Raw genomic sequence first — 16,956 nt, forward strand, 5'->3', positions numbered from 1 at the left:
TAAATTTTACTCTGAAATGTGCAGAACACACACACAAACATTTATAATATAAAACATTTATCAGTCATAACTTAATTATAAATATAGGTATATTAAATAATAAAAATAGGCCTATTTATATATAAAATATAAAACAACATAATTTACAAAATTAAAAATGTTAGTATTATTATTTAAATATGTTAATAATATATTTAAACAAAAATGTTATAGTTTTTTTTTTTTTTTACCTACTTAGCATTAGGACAGCTACTGCATAGGTCCAGTGGTCAATCAAAACAGTTGTGTTTCTTGAGCTTATAAAAAAATATTGCAATGCCAAAGTAATGGCACTAATGCTAACAAGTCTGATTGTGCTTCTATGCTCATGTTGATGTAGTTTCCCCCGGTAATTTCCAGCATGAAGGCAGTGCATAGCAAAAGGAAATCCAATTTATTCTAACTTGTGTAAAGAGAGTTTATAACCATAATGATTCTTTAAGATGCCACAACCATGCCAGCTCCTATAGCCGTGGCTCTGTTCATCTGGGTTTAAAGGCAATTTGGACCATGATAAATGTATGCCTGCTAAAGGTTTAATAATGACCATTAAAGTCATTATTGTGTCCATTGAGGGGAAATCAAGGACTCTTGTTATTGCCGTATCTAATCTGTAATATTACTCGCTCCCTTTTTGATAAGATTTCCATGGCCAATTGCTCGCAGTGCAAAGTGTCGCCTAGACTATTGATATCTTTTGCCCATTTAGAGAGTGTGACATTGGAAATTTTATCATGGCCATCAAGGGTTTTGTCACCGTTGTCAGAACTAATTGTACCCTGAAAAATAAGTGTCTGGATGTTCGATAGGCCTCTTGGCAGGCTGTTGGCAATGCGGGAGTATCACCAAACTCACTGAATACAAAACACAAATCATGAATTAGAAGCAATAAATACAGGATCTATCATTATTTCGTCAGCAATACTCTCAGAAAAAAGGGTACAAAAGCTGGAGCGATATCCTTTCAAAAGGTACACCAAAAGAGTGCATATTAGTACATAAATGGTACATAGAACTTTTTTAAAGAGTACCGTCCTAGTGACAGCTGTTGTACCTTTTTTTCTGAGTGTGAAGCATGTTGAGAAATTAGTAATTGCTTACTGGAAAAAAAAATTGTATAAAATCATATTTTTATATTATTAATAATCATTAAATAAGCTAATATTTAAATAATACTATTTAAACTTTAAATAGAAATATATATTTTACTTTAATAAACCCAGTTTAACTTGTGTTACCACATGAAGCATATGCTTGTTAAATAATATTCAAATAATAAATATTTTGTTGTTTATATTATTTAATGTTAATAAATAATATTATTACTGGCTTGAATAAACCTAAATCTTCATAGAGCACATTTTATGTAGCCTAACAAAACTATGAAAGGGAGATAAAAATGTTGCTTATTAATTACCATTTCAAAATATTTAATTTTAATTATTTATATTATTTAAATGTCAATAATATTAAATTATTAATAATACTATTTAAATAATAAATTGTACTTTTGACTTGAATTACACCAGTTTACCTTAAATAAAGTACAAATTTAGGTAACCTGACAAAAATGTTACAGGGTATCCAAAATGTTGAGGGATGCTCAAAGGGATGGTTGTGTTTATGGGGCGCAGTATAACATGTCTTAATACTTCTTTTCTTTTTAAACAGCGTATTTTTCTTCTATTTGACCTTTATTCCACACCGCTGTCTCCACTGTCCTTTGAACGGCTCGTCTGCTTCCTGCTTCTATGAAGCCCATCCCTACGAAAAACGCAATGCTCTTAGATTGGTTAGATGGACGAATGTAGTTTCATGTATTTTTATTGGCTGAAGTGCCAAGCACAGGTTGCGGGAAACGCCACGCCCCTTACCATTACAAGCAGAAGTCTCATCTGAGGTGTAACTAATGTCATCAATATTGCCATACCAATTTGACTAAAGTTAAAAAAGTGAAATCGCATGCAACCGCCCCTTTAAATGAATAAACGAAGAGATAGAAAAGTACTGTTGTCTATTAGGAAAGTCGAAGCATACAAGCATCTTTAAGTCTTCTCAGAAGGCCTGCTGTGAATCGAATGGGTTTTCCTTGTCAATTCATCTTAACCATCGTGCATGAAATTGGAACGGCCATCATTATGAGTCACAAAGGATGCACACCTCTTCATTGTGGTCTCGATTACATACTAATTTATCTCTAGGTCAAAGATATTTTGGCACGTCTTTTGTGGCAGACGACAACCTTTTTTTCCTTACTGCACTTCAAAGGTGCATTTATATTTCAGGGTGTGGGTGCACATCACACAAGTTGTCCACCTAAAACTCTTTTTGTTTTAAAAACATCCTTCCTTTTTGCACACTCTTCCATTGCTTAAATGTCCAGGGAACTGTAATTCATCTTCCACTGGCTGTGCCATCTAAATTCTATTTGTCTGGATGTGGCAGTAAGAACATTGAATTATGAATTACATTCTCATCACCGAGCTCAGAAATGAGTTCAAATAACCCTTCAGAACAGACAGATGAATCCATGGAGCTCATCTTAAATCATAGCAGATGTTTCGGCTAGAACAGATGGCACGGCGAAAGGCTGCCTACAGATATTTCCTCTAAAGAAAACAACTACTTGCTAAATAGAAGCCGTCTGCTTCATGTCAAAACACACAAGAGAGCTTACAAAGGAGATTAAAGATGTTTTCTGATCAGTTCAGAATATTATGTTGATTGCATACTCAGGATGTGTATTATAAGCAGTATTGTATTAAGTAAATTATGCAGTCAGATTACTTTTTTCAAGTAACAAGAAAAGTAACGCATTACTTTTAAAGGTCCACTGAAATCAAAATTGAAGTTTTGTAGCTTTTAGTATGACTGTGTTAGCCTTAAAGTTATGAATAAGCTAGTATGTTCCAAAACTATGACAAAATTTGCATTTAGGAGATATAAGCATTCAAAATTTACAGTCTCTCATTTCCGTTAAAATGAATCGCAGACTTCACTTTCTCGTCAAATCTTCTGTCAAATCAAAATGCTCTCTAGAATCTAAAGCCCGCCCCCTACACTGCTGTAGCTGCTGCTGAAATCGGTCAGTTAACACACATTTACTAATTTCTACATGGTGAAAGGAACATAGCACACTATATATGTGATAGGAAACGATTCAGTGTAAATATTCTTTCATTTGAGGCAAATGAAGTCTGTTTTCACGTTAGTTTCACACACCGCAGCAGCGCACTCACTCCAACGGCTCGCTCCAACAGACACGAGAGCGCAGCACGGATCATATGCGCGAGTCCGTGTAGACAACAAACATATCGACCCATTTGAATTCTGCACAGAATGCTGCATTTCAAAATGATATGAAGGAGATTATGATGGTAAACTGTGTTAGAGGAAACTGGCTTTACCAAACAGGAAGGTCCGCTCCTGCGCTCTAGTCAAACTGTATATTAAAGAAACGCTATTGGCTGTTTCAAAAAAGGGGAGGAGCTGCTAACAGCTGGAGCCGTTTCAGGGGAAATCACGTCAACACATTGAATAATGCGGCGCATTTCAAGGCACTTCATTGGAACTTTAAATGTATAACAAGTTACTTTTTCAAATAAGTAACGCAAGTTACTTTTGTTTTCCCATTTATTGAATGATAGCTCTCCTGTCCCCATATTGAGAGAAATCAGGAGCAAGGTGCAAATGCTTTATGTATTCAAATGTCAATTTATTAACCAATGTCTTTGCTGTTGACCTTTCGAGGATCCAATTCAACCAAGCTAATAAGCAAAAATGACTCACCTCACTTCACTTTACTTTTTTTTTTTATTGCTGACGTAAGAGTTTCTCCTCATGGATCCAATTTTTCTGTGATCCAGAATGGCAGCACAGCTGAAAGGTTTATTTGAGTTGCGCCCTCTACTGTACAGGTGTGAATTTACATTTCCCTCAGCCTACGGCGTATTCATTTTATTTTTGCCGTGAAAGGGTCTTTATATTTGCCATAAATACAACTTTTGTTGTTGTTATTAAAGGTCCACTGAAGTGCCTTGAAACGCGCCGCATTATTTAATGTGTTGACGTGATTTCCCCTGAAACGGCTCCAGCTGTTAGCAGCTCCTCCCCTTTTTTGAAACAGCCAATAGCGTTTCTTTAATATACAGTTTGACTAGAGTGCAAGAGCGGACCTTTCTCTGTTTGGTAAAGCCAGTTTCCTCTAACACAGTTTACCATCATAATCTCCTTCATATCACTTTGAAATGCAGCATTCTGTGCAGAATTCAAATGGGTCGATATGTTTGTTGTCTGCGCGGACTCGCGCATATATGATCCGCACTGCGGATAAATTTAGACCAGAGCCGTTGGTGTGTGCGCGGCTGCGGTGTGTGAAATTAACGTGAAAACAGACTTCATTCGCCTCAAATGAAAGAATATTTACACTGAATCGTTTCCTATCACATATATAGTGTGCTATGTTCCTTTCACCATTTCTTTGTGCTTTTGCTAATTTGTTTATTTGTTCTTTTTTTTTTTTTATAACTGTTTACTTGTCTTTAATAATGTTGGAAATGCATATTAGTTAGACCAGTTTAGTTTTTTCTAATTTTTTGTTAAAACCATAGGAAAATGTTAGTGTTTTTTAGACTGTTGATTTTTTTGTTCATGAAAATGAGCTGCAAAAACAAACAAAAATGTTTTGCTCAAAGACACAGAATAAATACATTTGAGAAAGTGTTTGTCTAAATGTTTTTACTTTGCTGGAATCAAAACTAGGAATCGATAAACAGAAATGCAAAATTTCAGACAATGCCTAACCCCACTAATCTGTCTTCTTCCATGTGTGGTAAAGGAAATTCAGTTCATTCTTGTCAGTTTGTTTGGATGAGCAATTTTAATGAACAGATTCACAAAATGTATTGTCCAATTCGAGTACCTGTACTATAGTTGCCCCTAGTATACATTTAGCTGTGTTGGATTATATTTGGATTATATTTTTATGTAACCTATGTAGTTTGAGTGTACTTAGCAACTTATTGTTTGTATGTAGTGTACTGTAGTTTTACCACTTTATGTTAAAATTATAATGTACTTTTTAAAGTAGCTTCCCCGATGCTGATGCTATAAAATTTTCAATGCAATGGCACACAAAAGCAAACTCACATAGCAAGAAGCATTTGCGTTCACACATTTGCAAAGCACATTTCTGGCCAAAATGCTGTAGCATTCACCTACCTGGTAGTCCATTTTCCACTGAGCTCCATAGTCAGGATGAGTCTGACCGATGAGCTCCTGGACTTTTGCTCGTCTAAGAGGGTTTTTGCCCACCACTGAGCTGGGGTCACTGGGGGTAAAGGCCTTCTTCAAGGGGTTGTAATCTACAATCTGATTGGTGCTATAAGCGCGTCTTCTAGGAGAGGTGCTTGTGTCAGTTCCTGTGCAAAAAAAAAAAAACTAATTTAGCGAAACTGTTGACTTCATGAGGAAAACTTTCTTTTTATTTTTTCATCTTTCACTTTAAAGAATTCACCCAAACATGTAAATTCTGTAACACAAGGACTACCTGTATGGAACATGTTTACTTCATATATTGCTGTACTTTACCGATAATGTCTTGCTCTGTGGCAACAGGGCTGCTCTCAGACATGGTCTCCTGGCAACCGTCAAACAACGAGCCGACTTGAATGTCCCTGTGAGGCCCCTGAGAGTCACAGTAAACTTTCCCAGCATCCTCCTCTTGAGAGTGATAGAACACGGAACTGGTGGACTCATTAGATCGCATCATGCTGTAACGTTTTCGTTTGTCCTGTTACAGCAGAGAAAAGATGTTTTAAAAAGGGGGAGCTTTTTGTTTTGGCCTAAAATCTATAATATATATATATTTTAATATTCTCTCTCTCTCTCTCTCTCTCTCTCTCTCTCTCTCTCTCTCTCTCTCTCTCTCTCTCTCTCTCTCTCTCTCTCTCTCTCTCTCTCTCTCTCTCTCTCTCTCTCTCTCTCTCTCTCTCTCTCTCTATATATATATATATATATATACAAAACAAAATATAGTTTGTTTATATATATATATATAAAACTATATTTTCATTAATTCAACTGTTGTTGCTGTTTTTGTATATTTTTAAATAACATCAATATACTATCTCATCAAAATAATAAAAAATTCTGTAGTTATAGTTAATGGTTTATAATACAGTGTATTTTAAAATAATAACAATATATCTAAATATTAATAATAAGTTGTTTTGTGTATATTCAATATTATATCAAAATAATGTATATTTTAATATTGAGTGTACTTAGTTTATTAGATTAACTGTTACTGTTTTTAGTGTATATTTGATATTATGATATCAAAATGTACTATATTTCAATATTGACAAGATGGTCTATGATAATAATAATAATAATAATAATAATAATAATAATAATAATAATAATAATAATCAGTTTTGTGTATATTCGATATTATATCAAAAAGTATATTTTAAAATAAACAACATTATAAAAATAATGAAAATAATAAAACATATTATTATTAAATAATTATTAATAGTTATATATAAATATAGTATAATAATTACAGATTAACCGTTGTTTATTTTTTTGTGTACAGGTCCTTCTAAAAAAAATAGCATATTGTGATAAAGTTCATTATTTTCCGTAATGTAATGATAAAAATTCAACTTTCATATATTTTAGATTCATTACACACCAACTGAAATATTTCAGATCTTTTATTGTTTTAATACTGATGATTTTGGCATACAGCTCATGAAAACCCAAAATTCTCAAAAAATTTGCATATTTCATCCGACCAATAAAACAAAAGTGTTTTAATACAAAAAAAGTCAACCTTCAAATAATTGTTCAGTTATGCACTCAATCCTTGGTCAGGATTCCTTTTGTAGAAATGACTGCTTCAATGCGGCGTGGCATGGAGGCGATCAGCCTGTGGCACTGCTGAGGTGTTATGGAGGCCCAGGATGCTTCGATAGCGGCCTTAAGCTCATCCAGAGTGTTGGGTCTTGCGTCTCTCAACTTTCTCTTCACGATATCCCACAGATTCTCTATGGGGTTCAGGTCAGGAGAGTTGGCAGGCCAATTGAGCACAGTCATACCGTGGTCAGTAAACCATTTACCAGTGGTTTTGGCACTGTGAGCAGGTGCCAGGTCGTGCTGAAAAACCAAATCTTCATCTCCATAAAGCTTTTCAGCAGATGGAAGCATGAAGTGCTCCAAAATCTCCTGATAGCTAGCTGCATTGACCCTGCCCTTGATAAAACACAGTGGACCAACACCAGCAGCTGACATGGCACCCCAGACCATCACTGACTGTGGGTACTTGACACTGGACTTCAGGCATTTTGGCATTTCCTTCTCCCCAGTCTTCCTCCAGACTCTGGCACCTTGATTTCTGAATGACATGCAAAATTTGCTTTCATCCAAAAAAAGTACTTTGGACCACTGAGCAACAGTCCAGTGCTGCTTCTCTATAGCCCAAAAGTGGCTTGACCTGGGGAATGCGGCACCTGTAGCCCATTTCCCGCACACGCCTGTGCACGGTGGCTCTGGATGTTTCTACTCCAGACTCAGTCCACTGCTTCCGCAGGTCCCCCAAGGTCTGGAATCGGTCTTAAAGTGACCCACAGAGGTGCCTTGATACAGCACTCTGGGAACAGCCTATTCGTTCAGAAATTTCTTTCTGTGTCTTACCCTCTCGCTTGAGGGTGTCAATGATGGCCTTCTGGACAGCAGTCAGGTCGGCAGTCTTACCCATGATTGCGGTTTTGAGTAATGAACCAGCCTGGGTGTTTTTAAAAGCCTCAGGAATCTTTTGCAGGTGTTTAGAGTTAATTAGTTGATTAGGTTAATAGCTCGTTTAGAGAACCTTTTCATGATATGCTAATTTTTTGAGATGGGAATTTTGGGTTTTCAGGAGCTGTATGCCAAAATCATCAGTATTAAAACAATAAAAGACCTGAAATATTTCAGTTGGTGTGCAATGAATCTAAAATATATGAAAGTTTTTAATTTTTATCATTACATTATGGAAACTAATTAACTTTATCACAATATGCTAATTTTTTGAGAAGGAACTGTATATTTGTTATTGTAACATATCAAAATGGAGTACATTTTAAAATAATAATATTCTCTAAATAATTATAATAATTAGTTTTGTGTATAATTGATATATCAAAATAGATTTTAAAAAACATTTTAAAATAATAAAATAATTATTTTTATGATTAATAATAGTACCGTAGTATAAAGATATTAACCAGATTAAAACAGATTTGTATAATACATTATAAAGATGATTTTATATTATAATATATCAAAATTGAGTATAGTTTCAAATAACAATATTATTTATCTAAATAATAATAACTTAATTTTATTGGTGCAGATTTTGTGGGGTTTGTGTATATTTGGTGTGTATTATAATCAAAATACAGTATTATGATCAAGTATATTTTAAAATAACAATATCATCTAAATATAATAATTACGGACAGACTTACTGATTTGGGGTTGGAGTGATACCGTGAAGTATCACAGACTACACTGTATCCAATCAGCCGGTCACCAGGGAACAGACAGGTCGCCCCCACTGGAGAGAGCAGGATCTCCTTTGTCTCTGGATACAGCCACTCAATGGAGATGTCCGTCAGTACTGATGTCATGGACTTCTTCAGCGACTTAATCATCTGCCAGTGACACAAATAACGGCCAGGTCAAAAACCACCAAGTGAACTTAATCAAGGGAGCACAGTTTATGTATGCAAACTTTATTTAAAAAAACTGTAAAATATATAGACGCTAGTCTTAAACACCAGGGAGAGAAAGAACAAATATTAAATGTGCTGTCAGCTTTGATTATTATCCTAATTTATGTTTGAATAAACAAAACAAATTGTTAATTGCTAATATATTCGGACACTCCACAATTTACGTGGCTGCTGTAATTGCTTTGCAGTGACATTCAAAATAACAGGCTGCTGCGGTGGAAGATAAACATGTCAGAGGAAATGAGGACCTTGGGCTGCAGTCGTTCCCCTTCTGCCAGGAACTCAGCTGTGCCTCTGGAAACAGCGGACAGTCCTAAAACCAGCCTCCTGCACGCACCCTGACCTATGCCGAACGTGTAACACCTGCCGTGATGCAAACACACAAACAGAGACAGCACAGGTGCGGTGAGCCTATGAAAACATCAGAAGAGCATCACAACGAAGAAACTGCATCTCAACTTGGTGACGCTCTGCCAAACAAAATACATTTAGTTCTCTGAAATTATTGCTTTATTAGTTCTGGGACTGGCAAGCATGCTGCCAAAAAGCAGGAAAGCAACTTTTTCATATTGTTTATTAGAATAGTAAGCATCAAATCTTCTTTAGCAACTCTCTGTCTCTAAACATAGACAGCTACCTTCTATGGAAAGTGACTGAGCTGCAGTAGACACAGAGGCTTACAACTATGCTGACAAATTGTTTAAACTAGCCTAAACGTCTTACATGGTTTAGGTTGGGAGACAACCTAAAAAAAATGACAGAACACCACTAAAACCTGCAAACCAATCAACTAAGATCAAAATGATTAAGACAACTAATTGCAATATGGTTTCATGTTAGTATATTGCTAAGCCAACAAAACTATTCTAATGAGTATAAAAATAAACAGGTACAACAGTCCAATTTTCATAAGACCCTTTGTTGAAATAAATCGAAATAAATGTAAATATCTAAGTTAAGAATACAAATCTTATTGAATATACATAAATAAAATACATAAATACACTCATCTTGAATTGTTTTTTTCTCAGTGATGCTATCCCTTTGCATTCTGGGATTATCTTACAATTTGGCCAAATGCTTCTAAGCAAGTTTTTTATATATTACAAGATATTACATTGTGTTCTGAAATGTGCATAATGTGATGTCAGTGTTGAAGATATGCTTGTTCTTTTCAGTTACTAGGATGTCTTAAAATACTGTCTAGGTAGGCAGCTCACTAGGTTTTGTAACCAAGCAAATACACTGGGCCCTGGGTACAAACCATCTTGCTGGGCCCCCGTACCATGTATGTGTATGTATAGAAAACTGACTTCTAAGGGCCCCCCCTGCCTCGGGCCCTGGTTACTTGGTACCCTTTATCCCCCCAGTCCGACGCCCCTGACACTGATTATCTTTTTATCACGGCACCTGTTAGTATGTGGGCTATATTAGGCGACAGGGTCATGAGCGGCCGAGGCTCATTGATTCCCGTGTGGTCCGATCAAACAGACAAGCTACTATAACTCAAATTGCTCAAGAAGTTAAAGCTGGTTCTGATAGCAAGGTATCAGAATACGCAGTGCATCAGAGTTTGTTGCTTATGGGGCTGTACAACCGCAAACCAGTCAGGGTGCCCATGCTGACCCCTGTTCCCATGCTGAAAGCGGCAACAGTGGGCACGTGAGCATCAAATCTGGACCACAGAGCAATGGAAGAAGGTGGCCTGATCTAAGGAATCAGGTTCTTTTACATCACGTGGATGGCTGGGTGCATCGCTTAAGCCTAGTTCAGACTGCAGGATTTTCAAACTCGTCGGGTCACTGCTCTTTTCACACTGCATGACTATCTGGGGTATCATTCAGTCACTGCTGTGTTCACACTGCACGATGGTTTGATGACAGAGAAGTTCACACTGCATGATTGTACAAGAGGAAAAAATCGCCGACAATTCTCTCTCTCTCCGGTGCGCAAACTACGTTTCCCAACTACACGTGCAATGTGTAAACAACGCGAGATCACACGTGCGTCAGACCGGAGTTCTCGCGCGAGACTTGGAATTGTTATTAAAAATGATAAACTGCACAAAGTTTTCTTCAAATTGTATGTGCGCTGATTTGTGGAGAAAAAAAAAAAAGATTATGGCGGAAGAAATTGTTGGAGAAGACAGAGGGAGCCAGGATTGTGTTCTGCAAAGACAGTTTGAGGTAAATAAACTATTTTGTAATGTGCTGCTGCTGCGGCTGGATGTGCAAATGTTTGGCCTTTGTTTCTGTTTGATAGAATTGTAAATATATCTATTAAAATACTGAAATTCTGCTCTATAACTCCTCCCTGAACCTCCTGCTGCCCTGTATCTCACTCTCTCATTGGCTGTCGGTCATCGCCGATGTAATTTTCAGGAGTTTCAATCGCCGACAGGTCCAGATATTTAGCATGCCAAATATCTCACAGGCGTCGGCGACTCGTCGGCGATTCTCTCTGATCGCGTCTTAGATCATTCACACTGCATGATTGTCACTCGCGTGCACGAGCACCGATTTGACTATGATTTCAGGCATTTGTCGGCGATTTCGCAAAACCTGTCGGCGACTTAAAATCGGGGCAAAAATCGGGCAGTGTGAACTAGGCTTTACCTGCGGAACACATGGCACCCCACCTCGCAACTTACAGGACTTCAAAGGATCTGCTGCTAACATCTTGGTGCCAGATACCACAGAAGAACTTCAGGGGTCTAGTGGAGTCCATGCCTCGACGGGTAAGGGTTGTTTTGGAAGAAAAAGGGGGACCATCCCAATATTAGTCAATGTTATGCCTGATCGGAGTATATTATATTTGAAATGTCTCTACAATCTTTAGATTTCAGCCTTACTAGGGTCTGTGAAACACACCAGAACTAATCCACAGTATCTGAAGGCAAACAGTAATATTTGAAGATGAGTGAAGATGAGAACTGTGGCTCACTGTGTTTGAGATACAAGATGCACTGTTTGCGCAATGCACTAACAGGGAACACATCTGTCCATTTACTAAAGTCTGGACTGACTATCGCTGCGTCTGATCAGTTTACTGAGAAACATTCTTCCCTAACAAGCAAAGAAAGCTGAGTCGTGTCCTCACAGCAGAGAAATGGGGTGCAGTGAGACACATTTGTGATTGTTCTCGATCATCAGTGGAGTGCAAGAGCTGTTGAAGGCTGCAGTGTCATCGTCTTTGTGTCTGACCTCAGCTTGTGTCTATTGTAATGCAGGAATGGCTGTTAAAGCCTATGGTTTCTTCCATCCTTTTGAAAAAAAGCTATATTTGCATCAGCCCTAGGAGGACGAGGAAGAAAATAAGTGTGTCTCAGGTGAACATCTTGGCATGTGAGAAGCTGACTGGAGGTGGGAGATGGAAGCCTCTAGGAAGCAACAAAGTGCGGAAACAAAGCCTGTGAATACCAGCAGTGTTATGGCTAGTGCGGATTTAAAAGGATTAGACAGAGAGACATCAATTTACTGTTGCTAGCGTCTGTGCTGATCTGATTATGATCTTATTACCTGAATAGTTCTGCAGCTCTGTATCCTTGAACCTACGATATTAAAGGATTAGTTCACCCAAAAATTACACATTTTAATCAGTCGTTTAATCAGCAAATCATTCCAAAAGCATATGACTTTCATCTGTGGAAAATAAAATCGCCAGGGAATGGTTAGCACACCACATCATGTCTGTATGACTTGAGCACTATATGATACTATTCAATATGATCTATTATGGTCTATATATAATAATAAATAATAATAATACATTTTATTTATAATGCCCTTTATATTAAACAAAATCTCAAAGTGCTAAATAGTGCTATATAGCTAGTTCTCCAAAAACGATTATTCTGTATGATGAATACAAACCTGTATAATGTTACTTTTGCTGCACAAACAACATTGGACCCCAATTACTTTCATTAAAGGGATAGTTCACCCAATAATGAAAATTAGCCCATGATTTACTCACCCTCAAGCCATCCTAGGTGTACATGACATTTTTCTTTCAGACAAATATAATCATAATACAATCATATTATGTCCTGGCTAATCCAAGCATTATAATGGTAGTGAATGGCAGCCCAAAATTTGAAGACCAAAAAAGTGTATCCATCCCTTATAAACATACTCAACACCGCTCCGAGGGGTTAATAAAGTTCTGAAGTGAATCGATGGGCTTGTGTAAGAAAAATATCCATATTTAACACATTATAAAGTAAACATCTAGCTTTCGGCTGAGTTTATAGTCAGTGTTATTATTGTTAACTAAAATAAAAATATAAAATGTAATATTTTAAAGAAAATTTAAATATTAAATACAAAAAAAAAACATTTTAATGCAGTTAGTAGCTAATTTTTTTTTTTTACAATTTATATATAAGTACCATATTACTATATAATATATATTAAATACAATATATTTATTGTATATTAAATACAATATAATTTCAAACATTTAATGGAAAGTTTCTAAAAAATCTGGAAAGTTTCTGGAAACTTTGTAGCCAACACTGACCTGGTGAACCTGGCGTGGCTGCGGACCAACTCAATAACCTTCCCCGTGTTACTGACGGCTCCGTCGGTCAGGAGGAAGAGCAGGCGAGGATGACCTTTTTGCATGGGCTGCCGTAGGATCCAGTTGAGAGGAGCCAGTATATTTGTGCCACCCATGTCAGCCCGGATCCTCTTCACGTGTTCGTAAGCCAATGCCAAGCTCTCCTGCGAAATAAATGAGGTTTGCAGTTCGCTGCTGGCAAAATGGGCTTTCAATACATTTTGGCTACTCATGTGCTAGAAAGGTGATGTAATCTCTGTTACCTGACTAGAGAAAACACTTTTACCAAACAGGTAGGAAAAACACCCAAAACGCACTGGGCATGTTGTTGTCCACTCCCAGTCTGATCCTATTGTATAAGCTTGACCAGTCAAATACCACCTTGCTTGAGTAGGAAATACTACTTAGCAAACAGTATGGGGCGGCAGTGGCTCAGTGGTTCATGTAGGTTGTTTACAAACCAGAAGGTTGGTGGTTCAATCCCCGGTTCCACTTGACCAAGTGTCGAAGTGTCCATGAGCAAGACACCTAACCCCAGCTGCTCCCGACGAGCTGGATGGCGCCCTACATGGCTGACATCGCCGTCGGTGTATGAATGGGTGAATGTGAAGCAAAAATGTAAATCGCTTTGGATAAAAGCGCTATATAAATGCAGTCCAGTCCATGCAGTCCAAACGTTTAGTAACAATGTGGTCGACTTCTGTCAGATACATTGAAAGAAGAGGAATGGAGAGCACCTTCTTCCCAACAATGACATTTTTTGCCATTATCCACAGTCATTTTTAATTAGATTTATGCTTAAAGGAAAACAACAACTATTTACCACAGAGACTACTGAATAAGGAGTGTTTTTATGCATTATGAAACCAATAGGAAACTTGAATAGAAATTTATTATATAAACCCAGACACTTGCCACTGGATCCCAGCAGAAAAACACAAACATCAATCATCTTGAGCATCTTGGTGTAACTGCAGATCTAATGAGGGCAGTGATTGAGGATGCTACTGACCGCGGGTCCCTGCAGGTGACCTACCTCATTGTAGCTCTGACTGGTGGCAAACAGCGTTTTGAACTTGGATCCAAAGCCCACTATGTTGAATAAGCATGCTGGGAAAAGACTTTTCAGAATCACGACCATTGCATCCTGTGAACACACACAACATGAGGAGGTCAACATGAATGAGGGTGGAAGATGAGCAGATTAAATGGAGTTCAGATAATGGAGGAGGAAGACTGGATGGGAATGAAAAGGAGAGGGAGTAACTTTTTTCACACCAGCTATTAGAAGGTGAATCAGTAAAAAAAAAAAAATTGATTCTTTAACAATTGATATTATTAACAATAAAATGTATTCTGTATTTTGCATTACGTATAAAAAATGTGTAAAAACAAATGATATACATGCAAAATACAAATATCAAAATTATTATAATTATATACATATATACAAATTATATATCCAGTTCACAAAACCAATCTAAATGATTCCTTCATGGATTGTACTGATTCAATTCTCGAGTTGAAGTCACAAAATAATGACAATTTCAGTTTATTCCTCACACAAAGCTATCATATGATAATTGAAATATATCACATCTTCAAATTTATTTTTTTGATACTTATGGTGTGTTGTGATTCATTTCTCTAGTTCAGTATTAGGTTGTTCCTCACGCAAAGCTATTGTATAAACTCAGAAGTAACATCTTCGTTTTTACTTTTATGATACTACTTGGTGTTTTTGCATCTTTTTTGATGCTTGAAAGACCCCATCTATCATGAGATTTGATGAGAGAATTTGAAAGTCTGCTTGATGAGCGATGAATCAGTTCATTTGAAATAAAATAGATGATACTGTTCACAAAACCAGTCCGAATGATTCATTCACAAATTCATTTCTCTAGTCAGTTTGTTCCTCACACAAAGCTATTGTGTGGATTCAGAAGGCTTGGAATATAGCAGATCTTCATATTGACTTCTTTAATGATAATTTTAATGGTGCTTTTGTATCTTTTTTTAATTTTAAAAGCCTCAGTCAATTTTAAACTGTTAATTTTTCACTGGAGTTGAACATACTCAATGATGGTGTTGGTTTATAAATCTGCAGATGTTTTTTTTACTTAAAGTATATTAAAAACACCACAGAGACAAACAAAAAACATTAAAAACTTTTTACCACAAGGAGTTAAAAATATATTCCATTCAGCTTACTGGATAAATCTGCTTCTTTCCTCCTGCACCTTACCACAATGGAAATGTGACATTTCAGCATGGAGTAAGTCTTCTTCAGGGTCAAGGATATTCTGGGATGGATATTACCTCTAGAGTGAACTGAGCCTTTACATTAGAGCAGTTTGGTGTCTGTGGTCAGAAGGGGAGCATCCTCAATCAAAACCGCAGTGAGTCATCGCTGCCTCGTGCGTCACGCTGCAGAGCCCCGTCAACGGGGTACACGAGCACACTCATTCACACCGCACAAAATATCCAATCTCAGCATGGGGACTTACCGAGTTCAATTATCGTAGCTGCTTGAGCTATTCAATGCAACAAGCTGGTTATTTCATTACAAAGCCTCTTCAACAGGCTCCTTAAACTACAGAGCCACATGATGTTCAGTAAAATGTTTCTTTATTTCAGTGTAGCAAAAACAGTCAAATTAAATGTACATCTTCACACAGGGACTAGCCACCAAAAAGGTCCTCCGAAAACTAAATTTCCCCTATGGCCCTTTTCCAGGTTGCATTCGCACCACCAGTAGTGATGTAAAACTTCATTTAAGCACAGCATTCAACAACGTGAACTTAATAGCGTAAAGGTTGAGAAGAAAAGTGCCTCGGTGTCGATCTACCTATCTCTGTTTTCCATGTTTGTGCAGATTGTGTACGTGTTGGTGATAACTTAAATGTTAAAAGCAAACTGAAATAATTAAATGTTAAATAACACAAATAAACTTTATGAATTTAATCTCACTTTATTAACTAATGTCTCAGCTGTTGACCTTCGCTGTTGATACATATAAGCAAAAATCACTTTAGTTAAACATCACAATTGTATTCCTTTTCTATCTTTTTTTTTAAAGTAAAAAACAAACAACCAAATCCGGCCCATGTAAGAAAGTAAGGCAGAAGTAACTTTCTTTAGAAAGTAATTAAAGGTAGGGTAGGTAAGAATGATCTAAAACACTTTTGTCCAAATGTGTTTAAATGTCCTTGTCAATACATAATTAAAATGTAAGTACTCTGAAAAAGAGAGTATAAAAATTGAGTGACTCTAGACTTTTTAATCTGCAATAAACACCGCTCATTATTTTCGTTCGGGACGAAACAAGTGATTGGCTTGGGCGACTGTCAGTCTCTCTCGCTACCATGGCGACCATCGCTTTCGCTACAGGATCTGCCCACATGCACACACCCCTAGGAAGAGCAAAAGCATTCAAAATGCACGGTGCTGGGTTTTGCAGTCAGCAAAGGCAAACAATGCAAAAAAAAAAAAAGAAAGCCAGTAGGCCTGTAAGTAAAGGCAATGCACAAAAAGTCTTTGGATAAACAAAGAAATCAAACGCGAGTAAATATCGGCG

The 16,956-nt window shown here is 36.9% G+C and overlaps 1 protein-coding gene across 2 annotated transcripts in view; it reads right to left on the bottom strand.

Annotated features, from left to right (window-relative positions):
- Positions 1-16,956, bottom strand: part of vwa5b1 (von Willebrand factor A domain containing 5B1) — a 63,729-nt gene that overhangs the window by 14,855 nt on the left and 31,918 nt on the right. For both annotated transcript variants that reach the window (XM_067445671.1, XM_067445670.1), the window contains 6 exons: positions 14,416-14,526; positions 13,341-13,543; positions 9,068-9,182; positions 8,553-8,738; positions 5,629-5,830; positions 5,260-5,459 (listed from right to left, as the gene is read on the bottom strand). In XM_067445671.1, coding sequence (XP_067301772.1) covers positions 5,260-5,459; positions 5,629-5,830; positions 8,553-8,738; positions 9,068-9,182; positions 13,341-13,543; positions 14,416-14,526 — 1,017 coding nt within the window. The remainder of the gene's footprint in view (positions 1-5,259; positions 5,460-5,628; positions 5,831-8,552; positions 8,739-9,067; positions 9,183-13,340; positions 13,544-14,415; positions 14,527-16,956) is intronic.

Source organism: Pseudorasbora parva, chromosome 6, assembly GCF_024679245.1.
Source record: "Pseudorasbora parva isolate DD20220531a chromosome 6, ASM2467924v1, whole genome shotgun sequence".
NCBI classification, from domain to species: Eukaryota; Metazoa; Chordata; class Actinopteri; order Cypriniformes; family Gobionidae; genus Pseudorasbora; species Pseudorasbora parva.